The sequence below is a fragment of the Melanotaenia boesemani genome, chromosome 10 (assembly GCF_017639745.1).
Source record: "Melanotaenia boesemani isolate fMelBoe1 chromosome 10, fMelBoe1.pri, whole genome shotgun sequence".
Taxonomy (NCBI): domain Eukaryota; kingdom Metazoa; phylum Chordata; class Actinopteri; order Atheriniformes; family Melanotaeniidae; genus Melanotaenia; species Melanotaenia boesemani.
The window spans coordinates 8,293,409-8,321,175 of NC_055691.1; the positions used below are offsets into that span (position 1 = coordinate 8,293,409).

At 37.7% G+C, this 27,767-nt stretch overlaps 1 protein-coding gene across 1 annotated transcript in view; it reads left to right on the forward strand.

Annotated features, from left to right (window-relative positions):
- Positions 1 to 27,767, forward strand: part of cpne2 (copine II) — a 59,844-nt gene that overhangs the window by 2,335 nt on the left and 29,742 nt on the right. Inside the window, exons 2-10 of the mRNA XM_041997658.1 lie at positions 2,295 to 2,494; positions 10,528 to 10,707; positions 10,913 to 10,987; positions 15,319 to 15,390; positions 17,016 to 17,099; positions 17,265 to 17,354; positions 17,645 to 17,743; positions 19,592 to 19,678; positions 21,273 to 21,332. Coding sequence (XP_041853592.1) covers positions 2,318 to 2,494; positions 10,528 to 10,707; positions 10,913 to 10,987; positions 15,319 to 15,390; positions 17,016 to 17,099; positions 17,265 to 17,354; positions 17,645 to 17,743; positions 19,592 to 19,678; positions 21,273 to 21,332 — 924 coding nt within the window. The 5' untranslated portion in view covers positions 2,295 to 2,317. The remainder of the gene's footprint in view (positions 1 to 2,294; positions 2,495 to 10,527; positions 10,708 to 10,912; positions 10,988 to 15,318; positions 15,391 to 17,015; positions 17,100 to 17,264; positions 17,355 to 17,644; positions 17,744 to 19,591; positions 19,679 to 21,272; positions 21,333 to 27,767) is intronic.

Sequence of the window (27,767 nt, forward strand, 5' to 3'; positions counted from 1 at the left end):
TGGACACAAGGTGATGTTTATTTGGCCTTAAAGCTGCTGAGAAATTGTTATTTTTGACAACAAACACTTTAAATACACTCAATAAGTGTCTCAGCATACATAAGTGCTTGTTTCCTTTTTGTGTGTCCGTCCTTGCCTAAGGGGTCCCTGCTTTGGTGGTTCTGGGATGGCTTTGATCTGGTCTCAGGGTACTGCATGTGTGTGCAAGTGTGTGCTTTGTATTGTTTAGTCCTTGTGTTTTCTGAGGTTAGCATGACCCATACCATGGGTCCTCTTTTCTGGCTTTCTTGTTTTGTTCTCATTCATTGTGTATTTTTAGCCTAACAGGATCATTAGTCTGATTAAGCTGAAGTCTTGAGTGGTTCTGAGACCACAGGTGACTCACTGTAACTGCTGCTTATTGATTATTCAGACTTTTAGTTGTGTACTTTCTTTATGTCTTGCTGTTCCACATTATGTAAGACGGAAAAACATTACCTCACTTCAACAAATGCCAAACTCTTCTGCACCTTTATTTTATGATAATCTGTCTATTTTTGCCTGGCAACAGACACACACACACACACACAGTGTGTTGCCAGCATCTTATTTTCCCTTCACAGCAGTGTTTTCTGTAATTTATGGTTTTGTCAAATTTCAGCAGAAGACAAACATGACGCACAATCCTGCAAAGAAAAATAGATTCAATACTCTATTGTTCATTTCACAGATTAAATTTCATGCTTTTTGTCACCGTCAGTTTAATTGGCAGATATTGCTGACTTATGTTTGAAAGAGATTACCTTGAATTTTAATTCGATTTGCATTTTGTTATAGTAATAGTCAGTGATTTGAAAAATATCTGTGCTTTCTTTCTTTTTTCATATGTTCATTTTTTTACATGAATGAAGGGGAAAAGGATGCAAAACAACCATGTTATCATGCTTCTGTGTGGTAGTTTTGTATTATCAATCAGTTAGACAGTAAACAGACAATAGTCAGCTTTTTGCCTGTTTTGGCCTCGTTTTTTCTTTGTCCACACCCCATAAATAAAATGAAATGAAATACATAAATTAAAAAGATAAACCTTAAAGAAAAATATCACGCTTAATTCAGCATGGGTTGAAAATAAATTGAGAAATGAATCAAATTTAATTAGAGAGCAGACAAAAAGAAGACCACTATGAAAACAAAATAATTATTAAGAAGTAAAAACAGATCAAATTCATGGATAAATTGAGAAAAGATCATGATATGTGGGATTCAGTTCCGTTTCCGGTTTGGTTAATATTGGATTTCTATTCGTGGTGTTTATTCCTTAGTTTGTTCTTGACTTTTAGTTCAGGTTGTCTTGAAGTTCAGCTTCAGTATTCCATTGTGTTCTCTCCCTGTTTCCACTTTGCCCACTGTTGCTGATTGCCACACCTGCTCTTTGTTTAGTAAATAACTCCCTACCCGAGCCATTCATTTGAATCAGGTTTGGTAAAGTATGGGAACCTCTAACGTGCAGAGCAATTTTCTCCAAGGAGCAGGACTATATATATATATATATTCAAATAGAATTGCATTAACATGGTGTAATGCTGCACAGCACTCATGTCATTTGAGCTTAGTAGGAAAGTTTTAAACTAGCATCCAAAGTCCCACATCACACAACTGTAGTAGTGGCAGGTTTTTATTGCCCTGAGCTCCAGTCAGTTTGATGGGAACATAATACCCAGGTGGAAATGCTGGTTTTAATAGGTTTTCTGCAACAAGATTAAGCACAGCTCACATTTTCTTTATTGAAATCTGTTTACCAACAATGTCTCACGTGGATGTCATTACACTGACAACCACAGTGACATTATCATTGATTGCAGGATGTGAGAACCCAAAAGCAGAATGGAGAGGCAGACAGAATGCAGGAATAAGGTTTTAATCCAAAAGTGTATAAAAAAAAGCTTAGACAAAACAGGCGACATGACGAGGAAACACAACGGTGGATCTGACAAAGGACAACTGACACCAAGGGTATAAATACACTAAGGTGAACTAACAAGGAACAGGTGAAGCAAATTAGCAAATTGAACCAGGTGCAGAAACGAACAGGAAGCAGAAAACAAAACATAATATACGAGGGGAAAACTCAACTAAATAAAAGAGGAAACCAGACAAGACAATGAAGCCATAAGACAGTATAACTAAACCAAAACCACACAGACCATGACTGATAGCTTTATACAGATTTACAAACCAGGTTGTTGTGGCTCATTTTCTTCCTGCACCTGTTCAAGTTCCATCCACTGATTTCCTGTTGTTTTATTTTCCTCAAGGTGACTGTTTGCGACCTCAGATCATGGCCTACACACTGGGCTCGGCACCTGATGGTCAGACCCGCAGTGTCGGACCTCAACACTGCGTCACTCGGGTTGAGCTGTCTGTCACTGCTGCCAACTTGCTGGACCGAGATGTAGCCTCCAAGTCGGACCCGTTCTGCGTTCTCTTTCATGAAGTGGATGGAAACTGGGTGGAGGTACAGTAACAGTAGGGGGATGATGGGACTTGACACTCACTGATGTGTGGATGCAAAATAATAAGGGAAAGACTGGACTGAAGAAGAGGCGTGTTTGTTTCCCTAGAACAGTTGGAAGTTGGTGCAGTATCAGTAAATTCTCAGAACAAACACAGTTGACATATGAATGTTTGGATCATCAGTAGTGAATCCTGGTGCTTCACCATTTGTCTCAGCTTAAGGAAGTTGGGGAGAAGAGAATAAAATGGAATTAAAGGGTACAATTTTTATAGCAAAGGAAAAAAGCCAAGGATTTTGTTTGTAATTTTTGCTGCTCTGCAGGCAGTGGCCTATAGGTTGTGAACCAGATCCAAAACTCATGATGTCTTGACCATCTGGCATCAACAATGACACGCTGAGCCCAGTAAAATGTTGCAAAATTTATGAGCTTTATTTTATTGGATTACTGCAGAGGACTGTTTATAGCTGCAAGGACTAAATGTGTTTTCACAAATCAACCTGCTGTAAGGGTTTACTGATGGCACTGTAAGGTGTCAGGATTTCACACTTTACATCTCTAATTGGTCAAAAGAGGCGTTAAGATGCAGAAGCAGGTAGAGTTGTGATGCAAGCAATTTTTGGACAAACAGGAAAAATGGAAAACCCCGAGAGAAGAGAGTGCAACTGAGGGGAAAGAACATTTGAAGAGATTTTAATATGTATAGCCAATAACTTCATTTAGGTTGCATGATTAAACAAAGGTGACATGATACTTCTTATTAGACCTGCTGCTTTTTGGGTGCAAAGGTTGCAGAAGGATTGAGAATTATTTTGAATGAAATGATAATGTTTGAAAAAAAAAAACCCAATTAAATAAAAGAGATTTTTAGTAAATTAGATAAGTTATGAACACTCAGAGAATAAAATGGTATGTCATGTTTGTATGGTGGTGGTATTTAGAAATCTTTGGAAGAGCTATACACTTAGGAAAATAATGAATTCAGAAAGCGTCCTTTTTCTTAAAATTATTAGTTTGGGATATGTCGAACTTAATTTTCAAAAATGACATTTTTAGTGGTAGAAAATAAAAAATGGAGATTGGGTAAATAACAGTTAAATTTCCAGTTGAACTCTATGCACATTGAACCACAACATATAATCAGCTGCTTTGCAAGTGTGTGGAGTCTTTATAGAAAGTTAAGACATAGTTTATGTTCAGCAGTTCATACTGGTTAGCAGCCTTGACTCAAAACAAGAAGATGCACATGTCTTCCTTCAAAATTCATAAAGATGTCAAGGTTAAAAGCCTGATTTTCCAGATTTAAAACGATATCCCATTTTTGTAACATAGGGCTGTATGAAGTACTTAGGGACAGTCTGGGTGACTGTCTTCCATTAAAATGAATAGGAACAGCTTCATCAGATCAGACATGACCATAAAAATAACATATATTTAAGATAAAGCTATAAGTGTTTGAAGATGGCAAGAAAATATGTACAAACCTATTCCCAAAGTAAAAACTTAAACAAGCCTGTAGGCATAATTTACACGCTCACCAGTACAATGCATTTACAGGAAACTGCTGTTGTATTACGACTGCTGCTCTGTCAGTCCTACAGGAGTTACTCACTGATGAGTTTAACTGACAGGGAAAAATACAAGAATTCCACTTTAACACAGAGATCACTGGTCTCTGTGTTTTGGGGTGTTATCATTTATGGCTTTAACTCTTTAATGCTTTGAGATGGTGAAACAGAAATAGATGACCATCACATATTTAGAACCAACACAACACCTCTGTGATGTGATGTGATATGATGTAATGTGTAGGTGAGGCTTTGAAGCATGATCAGGCTGATACAGCTGATTCAGACCTTAAGTCATGATGCTTTCAGCTGTGCAGGCTGTGTTTCTTTACGCTGTTGGGAAAAATAAATCACCTAGATGCACAAGTTGAAGATGCACAAGAAGAATATGAGGATGAAGTTTTGGTGCGTGTAGGCTGGGGCCTCAAGGCTTCTCAGCAGCAAACAGCTGGTCAACAGGGCAATCTGGCTTTTGTTTATTTGTGTGCCTGTGTGCGTGTATGTGTGTGTGTGTGCGTGTTGGTGTAGGCGAGTGTCTCAGGATGCAACTAGCTGTCGGTCAGCAGGGCATGTGCCTTAGATGTGAAATTGCCAACAGTTACCACGGCAACGGGAAGGGAAACAAAAAGCTTAGTGCTCCTGGAGTGAGGGAGCGATGGAGGAGGCGAAATGAGGCCCGATCCTTTTCTCGGATTTTATCCACAGCTCACGCACATTTCGCTCACACTTGCAGCTTTCTCACTTTCTCTGATCCCCTCCTGTTAGCTTTGTTTTCTCTCTCCTCCTTTCTCCAAGTGTCTTTCCAACTCTTGTCACCTTTCTGTCTCTCTCTGTCTCAATTTCTGTCTGTATCCATCTGTGTAGGGAGATAGAGACTTGAGAAGCAGTTGGGTTCATCTTGGGGGAAAATAAAGGGTGACACTGTAGGAAGAGGAGAAAAAAGGGAAGATAAGACGAGAACGGATGAAAAACAAAGAGGTGACAATGTGAATGAATAAAAGCATGATGATAACTGGTGCTGAAGAAGTTTGGAAGATTGTGAGGGGTCTGCAGAAACACAAATCTGCCTGTTTAAATGACACCCAGTTAGCACTCTACTTGGGCAATTTTCTAAATCCTATGACTCTTTTCCTCTCCAAACTCCAAATCCTAATCTCCACACGTGTTGTGAACGCAGATCTAAGTTTGTAACACCCCAAATGAGAACTCACACGCAGTGAGCTGTTTGCTCAGTGGGGTTTAAATCACACATTTAACAGACTGCAAAGTGCAGCCTCATGTAGCCTTGAAATATGAGTTGTTGGGTCTATTTTTATGATATTAAACCGTCTTTTATGTAACCTTTCAGCTTCCTGACACACATAGAAATGAAGTTTGAAAGGAGGGCTGAATGTGGTGTCTTCCGCCACAGTTTATCACATCTCTTAGGTCAGTTTTTAGTCCAGGGATTGAAAACAAATCAGCTTGAATTAGGCCGATCTTACTTGAGATGTATCTGTGTAAATTTCAGCCTGTAAGTGACACCAGATTGGGTTTGTCCACCAGAGAGCACAAAATGTCCCCACTCTGTGTGTATCTAGGTCTCAGCCGTGGTCCTCAGGGACCACTGCTCTGCATGTCTTAGCTTTTTCTAACTCCAGCACAGCTGATTCAGATCAGTTGAACTGCTTGTCAAGGTCTTTGCAAGCCTGCTAATGAGTCATTCATTTGAGTCAGGTGTGTTAAAGTATAGAAACCTCTAAAACATGCAGGGCAGTGGTCCCCTGAGGACCAGAATGGAGAAACAGGACCTTAAAGGGAGGTACATCAAGATCTGGATTTCTTTTTACCATTGAATCCAGGTCCAGCATAGTTAGATATGTCAACATTAAAGTAATCTCTGGAGCACAAAAAAGTCTTAACAGTAGATTTGTAATTAAATTGGCTCACAGATATGTGTCTTACGCTTGTCCTTGAGAAAAGTGACATCATTTGATGAAGCTTGAAAAGATTCTTTTTGAATACAAATGGATATAGAAACCTTAAAAATTTCAATTCTCAATTTACATTTTTGGTCAGCTGATCTCTTACAGTCAACCTCATACTCTTGGAGTTATTATTGATAACTCTTTTCACACTAAAACAGCAGATCAGCTCAGTTGTCAAGTGTTTTTGTTGTTTTTTTTCTTTTTGTATTGTTTTGTATTTTAATGACTTTTCGGGAAAGCCGAATCTAACAAGAAAACATATAGAAAAAGTCTTGCATTTGATCATTATGTGGACTATTGATCCGCTCTTCATTAGTTTAGATCAGTCATCTCTCTAATGCTTGCAATTTGTTCAAAACGCAGCTGCTTGTATGTTGACCAGGAGGAGACAACTTGATCCCATCACCTCTGTGCTGCTCTTTACTGGCTTCCTGTTAGTTTCAGCATCTAATCTAAGATTTGACTTGTTTTTAAAGCTTTAAATGGTATGTTTCCATCGTATTTGTCAGTGCTCCTACACCAACATGCTCCAGTTAGACATCGGACTTCTTCAACCAGTTCTTCCTGGAGTTTCATATTCCAGGACCAACTCTTGAGTCCAGACCCTGGAATTGAGTCTTATTTCAGCCTTTTGCTATTTATTTTGTTTTTATTGTGTTTTTTGTTGAATGTCATTTGGTTTTTTTTGGTTTTTTTTTTATTGTGTTTATTATTTGGTTGTACAGCACTTTGGGCAGCTGGGGTTGTGGAAATGTTGTGAAAGCCTAAATAAACATGATTTTGAGCCTATAAAAGTAGAGTTGGGGTTCCAGATTAGTTGCTGGTTATTTAGATCTTCCTTGTTGAGTTCCATGAGGAGGCAGCCTTGTTTAAACCTCTTACTTCTCTTGTCTGCTGTTCTGTTTTCTGTGAACAGTTAATGTCACATGTACCTCCTATAAAACCAAGTGAAGTTATCGGGTATGTCCCGCAAGCCACGGTTGCAGATAACTGAGACAACACCAACATCTTGAGTCTCCTTCACCTCATCTACCACATCACTCATCATTCTTCATTAAATCACATTGTTGTGGCGTGGTCCTTGCTTATGAAAAAGTTGGTGGATCGCTGTGAGTTTGACAAATAAAAAGATCTCTAGATTATTTCAAATAATTTATTCATACGTGCAGGAAATCATCCATATGTGATAAATTCAAAAGACTGACTCAGTGTTCACCCTCAGCTCATTGATTCAAACCTTTTGTACTGAGCTGGTTGTTGTGTTCAAGCTCGTCTTTAAAACATTTAGAAAACATTTAGTCACAAGCGTCTATTCAGTCAGGATGAATGAGGCAGCTGGAGTATAAACATCATTTTAAGGTGTATATCGATCTTATAGTATTTGCATCCAGTTCCTCATATTTCTGTTATAACATTGTTTTTTTTTTTTTTGTTTGTTTGTTTGTTTTTTTCTTTTTTTCTTTATTTTTCTCCCAAGGAGAATTCTTCTGTCTGAAACTGTTTCAGTGATCTGTTTTGTTGGTTCTATTGTGGTATCATCGTTGCAGTATTTAACACCCGTAAGAAAGAGAGATTGGAAAAGGGTTAAATGTTGCAGGGATCTGATTCATTTTCATAGCTCAGAGAGCCAGTTTCAAATCTGCTGTGACACAAATATGAGCTGCAAACTTCAGCCTGCTGTGCTGCCATGATGTCCCGGTAATTTCAGCGTTTAAGCCATGAAGTGCAGCCATTCCTCTTGACTCTGTTTCCATGCATCAGACAGAAGGATAAGTGCTGTAAGAGCTAAAAGCAGGCTGAAGTTAAAACCCTTTGCCTGCTGCAGGGCATCTGCAGCTTCCCACAGATCTTCACTCATGACAGTTTCCACAGCCAGAAATGTCAAAGATTTTGGATAGAGGCATTCAAACTGTAGATTAAATTAACATTTTGTGCTTCTATGTCTTATATGTACAGATGTCATGCAATAGTTAAACTGGGATTCATGTTAAACAGTGGAGAATTTTAGTCATGTATAATTTCTAGCTGTCAAATAGAAGAAAATAAAAAGATAATGCATCACAAAAAGGGAGTGTAATTAGGAGCCGAACTGCTAAATAGGAGAAGCTATTGTTCTCTGAATGGGTCATTAACTGGAGGTTGCTGAATAGGAAATGTTTCTGAATTGTTTAAAAAAAATGTAATTCTACATTATGTTTCTAAACCTTCCTCAAATGTCAAAAGTTAGAGAGAATGCAAACCCCAGAGCTTAGAAAAACAGACAGAGATTCCAGTTCACGGCTAGGAGGCTGTTACATGCAGCAAAGATGCCTTATGCTAAATAAATCTTACTGTAAGGTGCATTATTTCCTGTAAATGCAAAACAGAGAAGGGATTAGTTCTTCAGCTGATTAGAAAATAAAATATTTTAAATGTTTATACTGAGGGTGTGTGCAAAGCTCAGCTCATAGAGGGGGGACCTCATGTCCAGACGTTGAGTTCTCTGGAGCCTGATTTGGTTCATTCCTTTTGCTTCTTGTCCAGCCCAGTCTTACTAGGAGAAGCTACAGCAGGTTTGTTTGGCCACATGCATACACAAGTTCTCCCGTGAATGCATGTGTACTCGGGATTCCTCCCTAGGACACAAATGTACACTCTCTCCATAAGGGGTTGTTTGTCTGTCTGTGATGACCCTGCCTCTCATCTGCTAATTGTAGAGGTATAGAGAGAAAGGGGTTAAAAGCTTTTTATTTCAGTACTTTCTTTAGAGGTTTGTGGTTGTGTTACTCTGAGCTCTGACACTAGCTTCTAAACCTGCTAAAACTTATTTGTGTTCTAATATTTTCTAGTAATGTTATTTCAAAATATTATTTTGTTAGTTTTCTGTCTTTTTTTGGTCTGTTCCACACCTGTGTTATTAGTTGATTACCTCTGTGTTCCCCTGTTCCCTTTGCTTTGTGCCACAATCCTTATGCTTCAGAGTTAAACGCAACATTCGGCGAAGATCATATACACGATTCTCGCCTGTGTCTGCCTCCCTTTGTGAGATTCCTATTTAGCTCTTTGTTTCTTGAATTGCACTGTAGCACTAGATCAACTCCCTGAACCATTTGTACATCAATAATGGCTACATTTAGGCTACATGTCAGCAACAAATCATGTTAAAAATATCCAAGAAGCATCATCAGTTACCTGAGAGTATAACAACCAGTTACAGCCTAAATACAAACAGCTGTTTCTGTCACCCTGCACATTCATTAGTTGTATTTTCATCTTTAAAACATCATAATGAAGTAAGACAACTCACAATGTAAAGTATTTAGTTTCATGCATGTGAATCAGCACACAGACAGATGTGATTCATTACCCCCGTGTTACTATTTCACAGCCTTCATCATCATTATATCAGTGATGTGACCATTCAGAATGCTTTTTATATTTTGCTATTATTGAAGTAGTGATGGGCTAAATAAGTCCTGACCCCATGTAATGGTAGATCAGCACACTGTGTGTCCCAGGTGAGTCAGACTTCAGAGTAACAAGGCCAGTCAGTATTAGTCATGTATGCACTGTTTAGAAGAGTCAGAGTAAAGTACATGGCTGTCATGATGCTTTTAGAGACACTCACAAACTCTGTGTAAACAGTTTGTCTGAGTGCCATCTGTGAACACAAAACATTGATTCAAACAATGCTAATATATAGAGATCTTTTCTGTGGATAAAAGTTTGATAGAAAACCCTTTTTGAGCATCCTGGTCACTATTTTGCACTTTGTTTAGGTTTTTAGACCACATTTAACATTTGGAAACATGCAAAAAGCTGTGTTTAATGAAGAATCTTGGCCTACCTTGCTGTCAAACTATGTTATCTTTGGTGTTTTTCATCCATGCAACAAAATTAATGGGCTGCAAGTAACAAAGAGATTAAAGATACAATTTAAAAATTCACTATGACTGTGATGAACCTGGCCTGCAGTGCTGCTATACATAGATTGTGGTGCATTGTACACAGTTAAGCAGCGAGGTGGGAGTGTTATAATAAGGGGTGTATGAGTACAAGAGCAAAGCAAAACAAACAAAGAAAAGCTCATCAAGCAATGGAAAACATATATAAATAATTTTACTTTTTGTATAAGAATAATTATTCAACATAGTGGTGGTACAGCATCTGCAAGATAACATTTAAATACATTTAAATGTAGAGGTGTAAAAAAAATCCTGATAAAATCAGAAACATGCATATAATGTTTGAATGTGAGAATAATAAATATGCAACCTTTATTAATGCTGTTTGTTTACACCTTGAAAAAAAAAACCGGGGGGCTTCTTTTTTAATCTTCATTTGTTTTCTGTTTTGTTTTTTTGTTTTTTTAATTTTTGTTAGTAATGCAGTGTAATAATTTCCCTTTACGTCATGTTATGATAAATACAACCACTACAAACAACTATAATTCGTTTTTTTTTTTTTTTTTTTTTTTTGATAATTTGCTTGACTTTACTTTTCTTTACTTCTTGTCTGCAGCTGGGACGCACTGAAACCGCTGTGAACAACCTGAACCCAGTGTTTGGAGTGAAGTTTCAGGTGGATTATCACTTTGAGGAGGTTCAGAAGCTTCGATTCGCCATGTTTGATGAAGACAAGTGTGCCACTCAGCTCTACGAACACGACTTCCTGGGAGAATTCGTCTGTACCCTGGGAGTGGTACTGGATAATTTCTTCTTTTCAGTTAGACCTTTTTCAGACAGCATTGCTTGTAGTTTAAGTGAAGTGGTATTTAAAATGTTTAAAATGTGTTATTAAGATTTCCCCCAGTTTAAGTCCTTTCTTATTATTTCTGTGTTTTATATAAATTTACACAAAGGTAAAATATTTCTGTCCTGCTTGTCTTTGTCTGATTGTCCTCTAGATTGTGTCCAATAAGAAACTTCACAGACCGTTGATCTTAGCCAATGGGAAGCCAGCTGGCAAAGGATCCATCATGGTAAATAGCAAAACAGTCCTTAAAGCCACCTTCCACATATTGCCACCTCTCTTAGTTGTTGGCACACACCAGGGAGAACATGTGCTTGAATCTATTTTCACATATAGGATAATGTCGAGACAGCTTGATGCAGATGTTTCCTACAGTAACTCTTGTACTTCATAGCTGGATTTATTAAAAGGATGACGCACCATTGGTCTGCAGTTGCAGAAAACTGGTGCTGTACTGTTTTTTAGATTTTGAGAGTAGAAATGTTTTTTCTGTTTGTAGTTGTCGCAAATTTTATGCATTTATCCACAATAGTAAAGAATCGAAACCAACACACAGGCCAGCATAAAAGAGAATGAAGTAGTAACTCTTAGCAGCTGACATACTAGATGCTCTGGAAGATTTGCCAGCATGTTTGAACATTATCTCACCTGCTGGATTTTGGGGCATTATACAAAGAAGCTGGGTCATCAAGTCCTGAGCACATGCTGCAGACATTGGCATTCTTACATGCTATCCCTCCAGAAGATCTCTAAAACCCAGTATACATATGTTGGATCCTGTGTCGTATGCTGCATTGAGATTCATTACTGGATATACATCAGAAACACTCTATGTTGTAGACTGTGGTTGGTTGGCTGTCCCTGTCCACTCTCAGGCTTCTTCACTGGTACATTTTTATCTATAAAGCTATTATTGGACAACTCTCTTCACACTTCTGCTTTTGTCTTGTGTTTAAATACAACTCGATGCACAATCTGCAATCCCAGGTCAGTCTTTCTGTGTAGAACTGGCAGAGTTTGGTAAGAGGGCATTCGTGTACTCTGCTCCCTTTACTTTGAATGTAATCCAAAGACCAGTCAAGCTTCAGGCCTTCGTTAGCCTCCCTCAGTTTAAAACTCTTGTCACAGACATGTTGATGGGAGATATGAGATTGTGCAGGTGCTTCACTGTATGATATGATATGATCTGCTGAATTTTTTTTGTTTTAATAAATAAAGGTTAAATAAAAATAAATTAAGAAAAATTTCAGGACATGTTGCATGTGAGAAAACTATTATAGGGATCTAATCACAATCTCTTAGAACACCTGCTTACCCCTGTCATTAAAACACATCCACCTCACTGTTTAAACGTGTTATTACAACTACGGAACCAAGGGAGAGTCATTAATGTGAAAATGTCCACATCTCGCACAAGTTTGACTGTCCCGTCCAGTGATGAGGTACAGAGCAATACATAATTCTGTTTTTTTTTTTTTTTTTTTTTTTTGTTTTCTGGTTGTTGTTTTTTTTTGTTGTTGTTTTTATGCCGATAAGTTACAAACATGCCCTCCGTGTATTTGGTACCAAGCTGCTGCTAATAGCTAATGTTATCGTATCAAATCATTTTTCATGACTTGCAGTCTCAGGAATCATCTGATGAAGGGAGAGGAAGAGGGAGAGAAACGGGAGGATAAAGTAGTTGCTGGACTACCCTGCCCTGTTTCTAACATAACTCCAAAATAAAGTCCCTCTCCTTCATCAGTTGCCTCCATCTGGTAAATGCTCAACCGATGTACACTCTCGTTTTCTCCCGGTTATTGTTATTGTTTCCTTTTCTTTTCTTGGCTATTTTTTCCTCCATCTCATGGGGCAAAGAGTATGGATAGTCCTCAATTTCAATGCAAACTGGCAAGTTGAATGATCCACGGTTGTCGTTGCTTGTCCCCCCCACCCACCTGGAAACACGCTGGGATTTGTAGGTAAAAAGCGTAAGGCTAACAAGTTTGTCCCCTTTCGGCTACTTTACTCAAAGTTGGCGATGCAACATGGCAGCTTTCAGTTGGGTGCGCCGCCACCAATGTATTTATAAACAACTCATTCTAAGCTACAAGAATTCTTTCATTTAGAAAGGATTGTGATTAGACTATGGCAAAATACATAGTTATGAATGCGATACTTGATTTTTGCTACTAAAAAGCTAAATAAGTTACACACTGGCGCTTTAACTTGCCATTTTACATGCAATTATGAACATTGTTTTTACTTTAAAAGTAGCATGTTTAGATGTACTTTATTAAATGAATGAATGAATGAAATGAATGAAAAATACTTTATTAATCCCAAAGGGAAATTCAATATAAAGGGAAATTCAATAAATAAATAAATAAAAATAAATAAATGCATGCACACCAGCTGATGAAGTCAATTAAATAATTTTTTCATTACCTGTAGTAGCAGGTTCCTCATCAGTGTCCTGACATCTAAAACTTAGCAGTATTGTGTATACACTGCTACATGCCAGGACACAGGCATGTCATGACAACATGAATGACCATTATGCCTAATCTCTATAAGCTGTGTCATTGACAATTACAATTCTTTGAGGTAATAAGGCTAGTTTAACATGTTTTTGTAAAGAGAATATAAACTGCTGCTTCTGTAGTAGCACCAACTGCAGCATCTTAGAAAAATCATTGTGTACCCAGGTGTTATTCTGATCTGGGACTGACTAAAACTGACAACTACTGCTGACTACTTTCATATTTAAGTCAAAATCCAAATATTAAATGGGTTTCTGACCCATGCATATATCACTACAGTCAGATGAAGTTCAATTATGTTTCCTCAAAATCTTCAATTACATCAAGTCATTAAAGAATATCGTAAAAGCTTTGCTTTGACAGACCTGATAATTAATGTAACAGATGTGAGACAAGAGAAGAATTAAACTAAGTTAAGTTTCAATACTAAAAGCTGTCTTAATTCTAAACCATAAATCGAGCAATAATGTGAAGAAAAGCTTGTAAATATACAAGCGTTCATACTTATGTTGTTTAGGATGGAGCAGAGAAGGTCAGGGGGACTTTATTTATTATTGGAATTCTGTGGCTTGTCTTTCTTGTATTTTGGCCCCAGCTGTTGTCAGAGCTCCAGCTGCTATTGTTTTTCTTACATACAGCCTGAAACCATGGTAACCATGACATGAACTTTGTCAGTATAAATAACCAATTCTCTCTTTTTCTTTAGTTTTCCCCCTAACTGTCAAGTCTTGATGGTATTGGGATGCTCGCCTTTAAGGTCCTTACCTAAACAAACACTCAAAACTGAAGTGTTGGAATTTAAAGTCTCACTTTATGTATCTCATCGTAAGAATGCTGTTTAATTTATTAAACTGTAATACATGGACTGTGTTTACGTTGTAATCAGCAACACCTTCTCCCTTATTTCAGAGCTCCAGACAAAGTCCAGGATTTATGTGAATGATTCATCTAGAGCAGCTTAGTTTGGTTTAAAAAAGGTATTATCTTCACACCAGACAAACAAGAAAAAAAAGAAAAAATCCTAGCTGAAATCCTGTTGCATACCTGCAGATGAGTTGTTGGTCTTTTAATAAAGCTCGAAAACATTTTAGTTCTTACGATTTGAAAACATGGCCGTATACTGCTCAGAACACTTCTGGGTGTGGTTTGAATGGTTTTTATCTAAATGTTAACACCTTTACTTTTGATGGGATGATAATGTATAACATGCTGGTAACAGTCGGGACCAGGATCTTTCATTCTGTGTGTACTGTTGCTTTTTACAATGTTTAACACCACTGCCAGAATTAGCTTTTTCTTCCTGTCTTCCATAGTTACGGCCAAAGTTTCAGAAACCAGTACGTGAAGATTGGAGCCAGAACAAATGCATCAAAAGCTTGTGATTGTTAGATTGTAGATTTGTGTTATTTTGGTGAAATGAATCCATTTAATTAATCCAATAAATTATTTACAGAAGATAGATTTTGCTGATAGTTTGAATACTTAACATTGTATTTTGAAATAGCTTATACTTACCTTTTGTAATCATTTTTTGATACTTGCCTGCTCTTCAAAATGGATATTTAATTATTTTTAGTGTGCATAAATGGTGATATTACTTAGGTCTGATTGTAGGTTTTGCAATTAATGGGCCTGAAATCCACACTTGTTGTTTTCCCACGGCTCATTTGGTTTTGATTTTACTCACTAGACTGCTTTAAAAATGGATTGGCCTTTTTTTCTTTGTTTTTCTGTGGCTGCAAATGAATGGGTCATTAACAGGCTTGTTCAAAACTTTATGACATGCTGTGAAGATTTATTTAATTTGAATTGGGTGTTTTGGAGCAGGGCAGTGGCCCCAGAGAATCAGAGGTGAAGAACACTCCTGTACAGCCTCTACAAAGGTGATGCTGCTGTTTGTGATGTGGATGTAATCACTGCTGTTTGCTGTTGCAGCACCATTCCAGCTCTGGCTCATGAGCACGGGAAGATATGTGCGAATGTTCATACCTGTCAGTATTTGTGCTCTAACTACTTTTGAATTGTATTGTTACTTTAGATAACAGCGCAGGAGCTGTCTGACAACAGAATCATCACTTTGACCCTGAGTGGGCGTAAACTGGATAAGAAGGTAGGCAGATGAACCCACCCACACACACACACACACACACGCACACACACACACACACACACACACACACACAATGTCAGGATGCAAATGCAAACACACATCGATTTCATTGCATTCAAGCTATGCACACCACTTTGCATACACAAACAAATCCCACATTAGCTATATACAGTCCTCACCTTTGACTGCAAATTAAAAAAAAATGCAAAAGCAAAAGATAGACATTTTCAAAAATGTACAAGTGAAATGATAATTTTTTTTCAGGTTTTCAGAAAATGCTCCACTGAAACTGCTGTAGTGAAAGTTTCCAGTGATGGCTGCAGACTCGGGTCGTTACACAGTTTTGGTTTTACTGGATTTAATGTCTGATAAATCAGCTTGAATCAGGGATGGGGTTTTTGGATCTGCCCTTCAGTGGTTTTTCTCATATATAAAAGGAAGAACATTTAATGTTGTTATCAACTATTTAATGACTGATGTGTCCAAACTGTCTTGTTGAGTTGCACAGGGTTCGGTTCTTGGTCCTGTTTTGTTTTAGTTGTACCAGATGCCTATTGGTCAGCTGATTCGTGAAGAAAAATGTGTACTATTACTTTTACGCTGATGATATTCGGGTCTATTGTTCTTTCAGTGACTCAGAGTTTCAGTTTTTATCTATGCTCCTGGGATGTATGTCTTGCATCAAAAACTGGCTCTCTTCAAATTCCCGTCAGATAAATTCAAGCAAAACAGAAACTGGTCATTGTTCCCACCTGATTAAAAATGAACAAATCTTGGTGCTCTGGGCTCGTCTGTTAGAACTAATCTCAGAAAACTTGTGTGTTTGTGTGTTTGATCAAGCTGTCTTTGGAGGGCCATTCCTGACAGCCGACCAAAAATTGTTTTTATCATTTGAGATCTATCTCAGAGGTTTGGAGAATGTTGTCAAAATCAGATCTTGAAATTATCATTCATGTTTTATCTCATCTCATATTGATTATTGCAGTTTTGTTTTCACTTGTTTCAATAAAGCGACCCTCAACAGACTTCATTCAGTTAGAGCAGAACTCTGTCGCCAGACTATTGACAGGTGCGCCTAGAACAGCCCATGTCTACCCTGTTTTATCAAGACTGTGTTGGCTTCCATTCAAATTTCACATTAACTTAAAAATGTTAGTTTCCTTTCCCAGTCCCCCCAGTATATTGTCGACTTGCTGTTTCCTTACTCCACAGGGTGCAACTTTCTGTCTTCAGGCCAGAGCCAGAGCCACATGAAGGTCCCAAAGACCTGTTTTAACGGGTCTTTGGACCCTTCATGAGGTCTTTCATGAAGGCCCTGAATGGCTTTTTGTAGATGTTTTTTATTTAATTCATGAAATGATTTTTGTTTTATTGCACCCAGTTTTTGTTCAGCAATTTTTAATATTTTTATCTTTTATCTTTATAAATAAACTTTACTTAGTTACTTACTAATACAGCATACATCCCATTTTCTATTTGGACATTGGTTGAGGAGTGGGATTTTAAAAAAGTGAATCCACTTCAGTTACTTGGTAATGAATCAGTTGAGGAGAGAGAGCGATAGAACAGGAATAAAGATCAAATTAGGCATTATCTTCAAAAACATGTTACTGTGTTCTCTGCAGGATTTCTTTGGTAAATCAGACCCATACCTGGAGTTTCACAAACAGGGGGAGGATGGTAAATGGATGCTGGTGCACAGGACAGAGGTGAGTCATTATTGGGTACAAAAAGGACTTATCTAGTTTATTACCTGAGCTGTCATTTTAGCTGCATCAGGTTTTACAGGTTATAACTGTGACCTCAGAGACATTTCAAGTCATCATTAAATATATAATAATGATATGATAATTTGGCTGTTTCTGTGATTTCAGGTAATAAAGAACACATTAGATCCAATATGGAAACCCTTCACTGTGCCGCTCATTTCCCTCTGCAATGGAGATGTGGACAGAAACATCAAGGTTAGTGGGAAGAGACTGTGCTTCCTCTGGTTGAAACTGCTTTCCTAAACGGCATTGCTTGCTATTTCCACCCCAAACACTGTTACCTGTTTTTAAAAAAATGCATTATAAGTAGAAGTTTTAAAAAGTCATGGAATGAACAGAATTAAATAACTTGTATGTGTAAATGTGGAGACGTGAAAAGAGGGCATAGACTTCAGAAAATCTGGTTATAATTAATTATATTTAGAGAATCTCCACAAGCAATCTACGTCAAGGACAAAATGCTGATGTGCTCTGCTCAATGACAGGTGCTGTGTTATGATTATGATAATGATGGAGGCCACGACTTCATCGGAGAGTTTCAGACCACAGTTGCCAAGATGAGTGAAGCCCAGAACTCAGTGGAGGTAAAACATTGACATTATTGTAGTTTCATGTTTTTATGTGAAGCTCCTGCAGATTTCTAGAAATCCACTAATGTTTAGTTACAGTGAAACTCAAATTCCCTGACAGGTCAGTGTTCCAAACAATATATAAGTTTGTTTTTGATTGATTCCACAAGGTTGCTTTAATGCTTTAAACCTGTCTTATATGACATTGATGCAAAAAAATAGGATACACAAGTGCGTCCTTGTTCATAGCTGTCCCAGCTAACCTCTCCTCTAGTCTAGAGACATTTTAGGGCGAGATATGTCCTTCAACAAAGGATGTTGAAATAGATTTTTGGGTCAAACTGTTTTCTGCCAGGATTAGGACACAAGGTGGAGCAAAGCGAAGTGAGGTGCAACACACACACACATCTATATATATATATCTTTTAGTTCAGGGTCAATATAGCTTTTTATTTAGCTGCATTTCCTGCTTGTGATAACCAAACATCTGAAAGGTTTTATCTTAAAAACTGGAGTGGCTTCCTAATGTGAGGGAGCTGTAGTAAGAAAATGTCTTTCAACACATTTACTGTAAAACTGTAAAACTAAGAGCAAAACACCCACCCTCTTTCATCTCAGTTACCTGTTTATCCATTTGTCTCCCTCTTTATTTTTCTGTCTTCTTTCCCTCTTCTCTCCCTTTCTTTCTCTTACAATTTTTCTCATCACCATGGAAACATGGTTTGTTGTTTGTAGCCCAAAAAGCCCCTTTTCCACCGGTGGGTCTGGGTCGGTACATGACGGTTTGATGTAGTTTGGTTTGGTAAACACTGATCGTTCTAAAAACCCTGATTCCCAATTCCATGGGCCCTCCTTGTCATTTTGCCGTATCCCCCCCAGTTTGATAACCACTGTTTAAAAATCTAAAATTATGTGTCTTGGACAAAAATAAATATTAATCATAAAGTGCCATCAGCTGGTGACAGGGGCTTTATTTCACTGACCACATATCTGCCTCCTGCTGCTTAATCTGGTGTTTAAACACATTTAGTCACATCTATGTTGGACAATCACTCTCACACAAGCAGTTTTATAATTCCACTAATATTTCTTTTTCTTTTCTGTAGGATTTATGGCCTGCTAAAGATGTAAAGATGCACAGATCACAGAACAGTTCATTCATTAGCATCTCGGTGTGTGTTCTGTGTATGTGGTTGAGCCAAAGCAGCCTCATGACTTGTTCTCCCACTGCGTCCCTTCATGTGTGGTAATGATGTAGAGGGGGAGGCAAAATAACAAGCAAATGGCTACAGAGGCTGGATGGAGAGACGAGAAATGAAGAGAGAGACAGTGTGTAAAAAGGGGATGACAAAATGAGAGGTGCTTTTGAGATGTAAAACAGTCTTTAGCTGAGCTCTAGGAACACGACAAGGCATTTAGAGCTACCTGTCATCTGAATCAGCGAATGACTTAAAGTGTGTCTTTTCCATGTCTGTGTGTATGTGTCAAATATCTCTCCTGATCAAACACATTCATATCTGAAGTGTCTTTGAGGCTTTCTGCTCTTTGTTAAAGATAACCATACTCTTCGTTTCTCCTTAATCTTCATCACATTGACAAAATCATTTTTCTCCATACACGTAGGCGGGAATATAAAAGCTATACTGTGCCACTGTAGTACTGTTGGTTTTTAGTACATCTCTGAGTCTGTCAGTCAAACTGAAGTTACCAAAGGCAGCGTTTGGAAAGTTGCCGATCCCAGTCATAGTTTCATTCTCCAAACATTTTCCTGTCTCTTTATTCCAACTCCGCTGTCATTGTTGTGTGTTTTCTTTCCTACTTCTTCCTTTGTTTCCAGCTCATTCTTCTGCTCTGTCTCCTCAGGTGGAGTTCGACTGCATCAACCCCAAAAAGCAGAAAAAGAAGAAGAACTATAAGAACTCCGGAGTTATCATTGTCAAGTCCTGTAAGGTTAGGATGAAGAATTGGATGTTATTTTTCAACATTGTCTGTGCTTCATTACAGTTTTAATCTAGAGCCTGTATTTAAATTCTGATCAGTATAACCGTAATAGACAGACACTGTGGTGTTCTCACTTTTAGACTATAATTAGCCTGGCACATTAGACCTGTTTAATCACACACAAGCACTTTTCCCACCTCTCAGATCTGCTTGCATATTTTTCCTTGTAGTATTTGGATTGTCTCAGATTAATTAGGTAACAAAAAAGCCTAGTAGGAACTAAAAATGTGGTTTAGTACAACAGGTAGAGTCTTGACACTTTTATAAAATACAACAGCTGAATCTATTAATAAAGTATTAAATTATGTGTGTGCTATTTGGATTGACTACATCCCTAAATAATGCTTTGAGTTTAGAGACAAGTAAAAAAGAAAGTAAATCCTCAGTCAAATTTAAGGATCTACATCTGGTGTATAAAATAGAGTCTAACTCTAGAATACATTGCGGTGGCTTTCTCCTGCAACCCTTCCAAACAAGCCATACTTGTTCAGTCTTCTAGTTTGAACTTTCATAATCAACATGCTACTAAACTGATACCTGGAGAGTCTGCTGTATTTTCTTCTATGTGTTCTTTTTTTCTTGTTTGCTTCAAAACATTTTAATTCCAGGTTGTAAGGGAAAATATGACACTTCATATGCTGAATTTCAAAAGCACTCACTTAAGCTGCATGAGGAATCTTTCTTTTCTGTCAAGACACAAATTTGTATTTAAAACATGAGAACAGGGCACCAACTCTTGGACCAGGCGTTAGATGTCTGCTTGCTGTAGCACACCTGATTCAAATGAAATGGTTCTGTATCAGGTGTGTTGCAGCAGGGACACATATAAAACCTGCAGGACCGTAGCCCAATAGTTGCTCCAGAACGATAGGTTACATCAGTTCAAATCAAAACTGAAGAAAAGAAAAATAACTCAGCTCACAAATCAGACAAATTGCTCAGTTTCTAAACACATGTTAATGACCTATCCTCAAACTCGCCTCAGTTGGCACATTTCTAACTGGGCGTTCATAACTACTTGTAAATCACTAATTAGTACAGTAGCTAGGAGCCCCACAGAGGACACATAAAGCTGAAACGTGAAGTCGTTAGCTGCATATTGGAACAACATTAAAGCTGTGTATGTGCATGACAAGCTTTTGTAATTGATTCTTTTCCTCCATTCTCTTTTTCATCATGAAAAAGCCTTTTTATAGACATACATTCAGTACTACAAATGAAGAACATTGCTAATATAGTAATTATGTTTGTTGGCTGGTGGCAGGGATTAGACTAATGGGAGTAAAATCCATCCTAAACATTCATAGTAACTGAAGTGGAAATTGTGCTGTAACAAGATAACAAGTGACGTTGAATTGGCGGAACATTATAATTTAAAAAAAATACAGCATGGTTGCTATTTTAATACATATTTCAGAGATCTGCAGTGAAAAGAGGCAGTTCATTCATTTCTATGAGATTTTAAAATTCCCACAACCCTCAGCTTATAACAACATATCAACCTTTTACCTCTGCTCTTATTTTTCTTTTTTACTTTTTTCAGATAACACATGATTACACCTTTCTGGATTACATATTGGGAGGATGCCAGCTCATGTTTACAGTGAGTACAATGTTAACATTCCTGTTTTGTTTTTTGTTTTTCTATTTCCTCTACAATTATGATGATAATGAGATACATGTTTCCACATACTCTGTTTTTAAAAAATGGATGGAAAACATTCAGATTTTCTATTTTCATCTCCCAGGGTTACAGCTGGATTGCAATCATTTACATACAGAGTGGAAATGTGTTGGGGGGGGGGGGCACTGAGGGAGAGAAAATTAGTGCCGCAGAGAGAAGTGATGGAGTATGGTGAAATATGGAAAACCAGGTAAATCCAAAAATATATATATATGTATGGAAATGAATGAGAGATTTCCATGTTGGAGTAGAAAGAAAACAAGGTACACCATTAACAGAGCTGAGTGTTTTTACCAGAGGGAGGGCTGAGAACGAGAAGCGTCATGGTTTATTTTCGTCTCTTGTCAGGAGAAACTCTTGTGCGTCCCTGATGATGTAACTGTGTGAGTCCTTTACAATCACATGTTGATTTGTTTCATTATTATCCTGGATACAGCACACACAGAAACACACATAAACAGTGTTGCTTTTTACACCTGTTCTCCATTCCTCCATCAATTTCCAGGCTTTTAGAGATAGAAACAGGTCCCAGATCTTGCTGCACAGAGATAATGTGGAGTGTTACAGGCTTTATCTGTGCATCTCCCTTAAAGTTGGGCTGTCTGAGCAAATAAACTGTTAGTATCTAACCTGTAGCACACAACAATCAGAACGTTCTGAATTAGGATTAAAAAAATGTATCCCCATCTTTTTTCCTAAGCCCTTTGATTAAGAAACTTTGATGGAAAATGCCATGGGTTTAGGGAAAAGTGGTAGGAGAAATGTGGCGAAGACGGACTACAAGACGACTGCACTGCAATGAGAATCTAACCACACTTGCACACTTACTATATAAATATATTTGGCTTGCCTTGCCTTTCACTCAGCTGTGATGCATGTCTGAAGCTACAGGTGTTCAATAAATGTTCTAAAAGAAGTGCATTAGATACTTCATCCAATACAATCTTAGTGCAATGTTAGAAGGAGACTAAATGTCACAGTAGTGTGTTGATATAAAATATCACTTAATTCATAATTAAGAAATGAAATGAAAAGGTCCAAAACTTAAACACGTTGTTGTAACATGCTGCTCACACTCACTCCACTGCCCTCATATTTATCTGCAGTAAAACTGCATAACTGGGTTGTATGTCCTATGCTAAAGGAGATATTGTATTAAAAGCAAAACTAAAGCACCTTTCCTTAGCATTTGGAGAATTTCAACAGGTCTTGACACAGCTGCTGTTTTGATACTTCAGTCATTTTACGCAGTTAGAAAGATTCCTGAGGAAAACAAAACTATCCAACCAGAGCCTCAGTGCTAGTCAGAGCAGGGCCACAGTAGAGAGAATTTTCACTCTACAAAACCCCAGAATTATACAAATATTTAGCTGTGGACATGGCTTATTTTCTGTTATCTGACTGAGCTTCCAGTAATTTAATAATACAACTAGCCTGAGTATGTACGTGCATGCATGCATTTTATGTCATCTGCCTTCTCAGTTGCAGGAAGCAGTAGCCATTAAAAAGTCTCAGTGAAAGAGGCTTCTCAGTTCATGACGTGATTCCCCACGAGACACAAACAAAATCTTTCTCATGTTTACATGTACCTGTTCATCTCAAAATAAGAATTTGATCAGTTTCCATTGCTTTCTATGTAAGGCAAGGCAAGGCAAATTTCTTTGTATAGCACATTTCATGTACAAGACAATTCAAAGTGCTTTACACAAAACATAAAAACATTACAGCGGGGTGCAGAAAAAATACAAGTGTATTAGAAAAACAAAGATTAAAAAAAGATACAGTTGATTACATACAAACAGAAAGAAAAAGTTCAGATAAAGAAATAAAGTTAGGATTTCAGTGTAAAAGAACCAGCTGCAGATCTGGACTCCTAGTAAGAACTAATGAAATGCAGCTGAAAACAGGTGGGTCTTCAACCTTGATAAGTCAACTGATGTAGGCATGCAGTTGACAATTGTAGTTTGATAAAGAAAAATTTTAATTATTTTAAGTTTGTGGATGTTGTGGATGGTCTGAGACATTAATATTGCATTTGTACGATATAGAAGAAACAGCAGACATCTCTGAAACCCAGCATATCATAGCAAAACTGTCTAAACAGCACTGCAGGCCAGAACAAAAAACAAAACAAAAAAACAATAAAAAAAAAACAAAGAGAGATTATCATAGCCATTTACTATATTAGCACACACAAATAAATACCAGATTAAAAAAAACCCTAAGCACCAACCTGTGAGAGGGTTAAATTACCTGCAAAAGACAACAAAAGCTCTCACCTGGTAAATACGGAGTCATCTCTGTCTCAGAAGTACTACTGATGCTGTAATGTCATACTCACCGCTGTTCTGACCTTTGCTGTTATATTGCTGTTGTTGACAACTGAAAGGTGTGACAAAGGTGTGAACACCAAGCAGGACTGTTGCTGGAAATGATGATAAATTTATTAAGACAACATGTTAACAAGCATAAAGGTTGAGTTTGCACTAACTAGGGAACAGGGGAAATTAGAATTAAAAGGGATATTTTAAAAAGATGCATGTACTATTTTTACTGTTTTAGTTTATTAATTCAAATTAATTTGAAGAGATTTAATTATGTTTAAAAGGAAAAAGAAGCAGTTCTGTCTCTTGGTACTGATGTTTTCTTCAGAGACAAAGACTGTGGTCACACACACCATTTTATTTATACTCAGCTGAGTATTCAGCACACAGTCCAGTTGGGCATGAAATTACTAGATGCAGATGTTCAAACAGCAATATGTCTGCGAGGGTCCTCGTAGCTGTAAGACCACTATATAATTTGAGCTTTACACATCAACTGAATCACTGAAGCACTGAGTCCCCCAAACAGATGAAGCAATATAATGTTGAATTCCTGCTCCAAGTTACTATTTAAGAAAATAGAATATCAAAATTCTTACTAAGATATAAAGAAAATCTTTTTTTAATTTAATCTGACATTTCTTGTGCTAATTTATGAACTGTGAGGAAGACGTCTCCAACCTTGATCTATTTGTCACCTAGATCTGATGTGTTGTAAAAGGTGTTCATCAGATGCAAGGAATGTGTTACCACGCAGAGATGCTGTCATATTCAGAGAACACGCTGTGCACGTTTTCTGCTTGATCCAGTGTTAAATTCACTGCACACACAGGAACATACACAATGACCATCTTCAATGTCACAAGCTGCTTTCTTTCACCTTCTCTTGATTGAAACAACACTTTAAAACAAAGAGGGTGGTTGTTGTTGCCATAGTGATGCTCTGTGCTGTTGATGATGCATGATTGCAAGTAAAAACCTTAGGACAGAATCATGTGTGCTTAGCTGTATCTATGTTTTGTTGTTTTTTTTTTTTGTTTGTTTGTTTGTTTTTTCTTATCTAAACTGGCTCATTAAAACAAGTAATAAGTTTCAGTTTAATAGATTTTTTCAATTAAGTTCATACATTTTAAAGTAGAACCCAGGTGATTTCAGCAGCCAAGCAGATACATGTTTGAACAAAGTGTCTCCTAATTATGGTACTACTGTCATTTCTAATAATGCTCTTCCATCATGAATCATCATCTGGTGTGGATGGTGCCTTTGGTGACTTGGACATGTCGCTTTTTACCTCAGTGTTTTTACCATAGTATCATTTATAAAGTGGCAACGGGTACTTAAAACAATATGAAATATTAAACTTGACAGAATGGATGACTAATCTTATATGTTTCATTAAGCATAAAATATGCCAAAAAGACTGTATACCCAAGAGCTTGATTGAAAGCAGTTGGATCTGGAGAGTCATTAAGGCCACATGTAGGTAGGTCAGTGACCCATCTGACCACCGTGTGGTCATCTGTAAGATGTTGTTTACCAGCCTGACCGTACGTTTTAGCCACTCCAATGTGTGAGCGGTTGCCCGGCTGTCTCAAAGAGTCAAGGCTGCATTTAGCACCAATTAGCAACAGTTAGCTTCCAACAACCAAATTAATCCGCCAGCACAGGAGACCTGCTAGAAAATGGAAGCTGACTTTTTGTGCATTGTTTAAAATCACATATCTTTTATTGTGTCCTGTACCATGTAGGAATGCGAAGCTTGATTGCCTTAGAAACAGTGACTAAGGCTTTAGGCCAAATTTCACTTGATGATGCATCTACATGAGACATAAAATCAAAAGGCCTTTCTCTGGAGAGGCTATAATGCAGGTGCCACTTCACTGCTGAGTGTCTGATAATCCTAGTATTTATTGGGAGATAAAACGGTTTTAGTAGCAGCTAATTCCGCCCCTCTTTGCGCCGCTCAGCTTTTGATGACCTGTTAAATCCAGAATGGGGAGTTCTTATTGACCAGCTGTCATGAGCTTTGAAGTTTATAGCCATCAGGTGTCTCTATATCCAACCTGCTCTCTTCTAGTCGACTAAAAGGAGCGACAACACTTGCCTCTCTGTCATCAGCTAAAATCTGAGTCTTTTTATAAATGCAACATTGAGCACAATGATTTGGAGAAAGAAATAACACATTTTTATGGAATAAGTAAACAGCTGCTGGATGAGTTTGACTGAAAGACGTTGTGCTCGGTGTCTTGCCTGTTTTAAATGACTCAAATTTCATTGCAGTGGGAACATTTTCTTACTCTGGTGGTGATTGAATTAGCAAATTTGGCTGTTAAAATCCTCACTGCTTCCTACTAGTATTTTGCTTTTTTAAACACACATACACACCCATATACTTTATACTATCTTAACATAGATACTTCATGCTTAGTGTACAAGATTATTTACAAACACACTTGTCAGCACAAACACACTCTTCATTCTGTCCTCGATTTACATGCTAACATATGCACACACAAATCCAAACTCACTATCTTCTTCATACAGGCATTTTATCACAAGTAGTTTCAAATAGGACTTGTTCTGTTGCTGTGTACTACCCACACACACACACACACACACACACACACACAAACACAAACACACATAATATCTTCCGACATGCACCTTCCTTGCCTATGCACACTAACTGATTTTGGCTCACTGCATAATCTTACACAGAAGTTCAATCACAGCTGACTTCTTCTCACGTGCAAGCTGCCATTTTTATGCACATGCAATCACAGAGGAGAGGTTGTGTACGAAAACACACATGCAGAAAGAGCTGTTCTGCTGTTTTCAATCAGTCTTAGTGACACTCTAATCCTAATCTCCAGAAGGAGCAAGTCTCTCCTCTGGGTTGTGGGAGCTGGAAGAGCAATGCTTCTCTGTTACACACTCCAACACAAAGAGACAGTTGCCTTCCACTAATGGACCATTTGTGAAACACTCATTTTAACTAAATTAAGCTATTATTCACGTCTAATGCTTGATATCATTCAGAGCTGTGTAGACAACTGATGGTAATGGATTTAGGTGAGTGGGGAGAAGATTTTTAGTGTGTAGAGAGCATTCAGAGGCTACACAGAACAAGAAAGCACTCCCTGAGGTATAAGCTGATCATAGTAATAAGCGTCAAAGCAGTGTGAGGTGTCAAACACACTCCAAGTAGTAAACCCAATATAACTCGACTGCATGAGGCTAATTCCCAGAAAAATTTACAAGTTTTTGTAAAATACAATAAAACATAAATCTTTGATAAGTTTGTTAAAACATTTTTCAACAGACACAGATACAAAGTGTCATTATCTCTGGGTTGTGGTTTGGTTTTTGTTGGATTTACTGCTGCCTAAGTTGCTGTCCTGGTTTCCTGTTTTATTTTGTAGTTCATCCCCTTCTGTAGTATTTTCTGTTTTACTTTTTACCTGGTTTCTACACACCTGGCACACATCTGGACACAAAGACAAAAAGGAAAGATTTCTAACATGTTCACTGCTAGAATTATAATTTGAAAATAGAAAAAAAAACACTCAGTCAGCTTCCTGTAAATTAGACATTTTAATGTTTTGGGAACTGAGGATACTGATTGTTTTAGTTTTTCAGATGAATCTGTGTTTGCAGCTGCTCAGGCTGGGGTTGTTGCTGTTTGAATCTCTTCTTCATGATAAACAATTTTCAGTAGCAGACAGATGTGGACTGGAAGCATGCCAGTTAGGCACATACACCGTGTTTATAAAGCCAAATTTTTATGTGACAAGTTAAATTACATCTTGCATTATTCTTCTGAAATTACCACCAACCTCCCAGGAAAAGACATAACTTTGATCATATGACTCTCCAAAATTACAACATCCACCTCTGCATCAAACGTACCTTCGCAGAGATGAAGATGCTTCTCTTAGTTTAATCCAGTTTCAGCTTATATTAATGGAAGCGGTAGTGAACTGTGCTTAAGGAAATTCCGTTTCCAAGGTCCTCCTGAGCCCATGTGGCT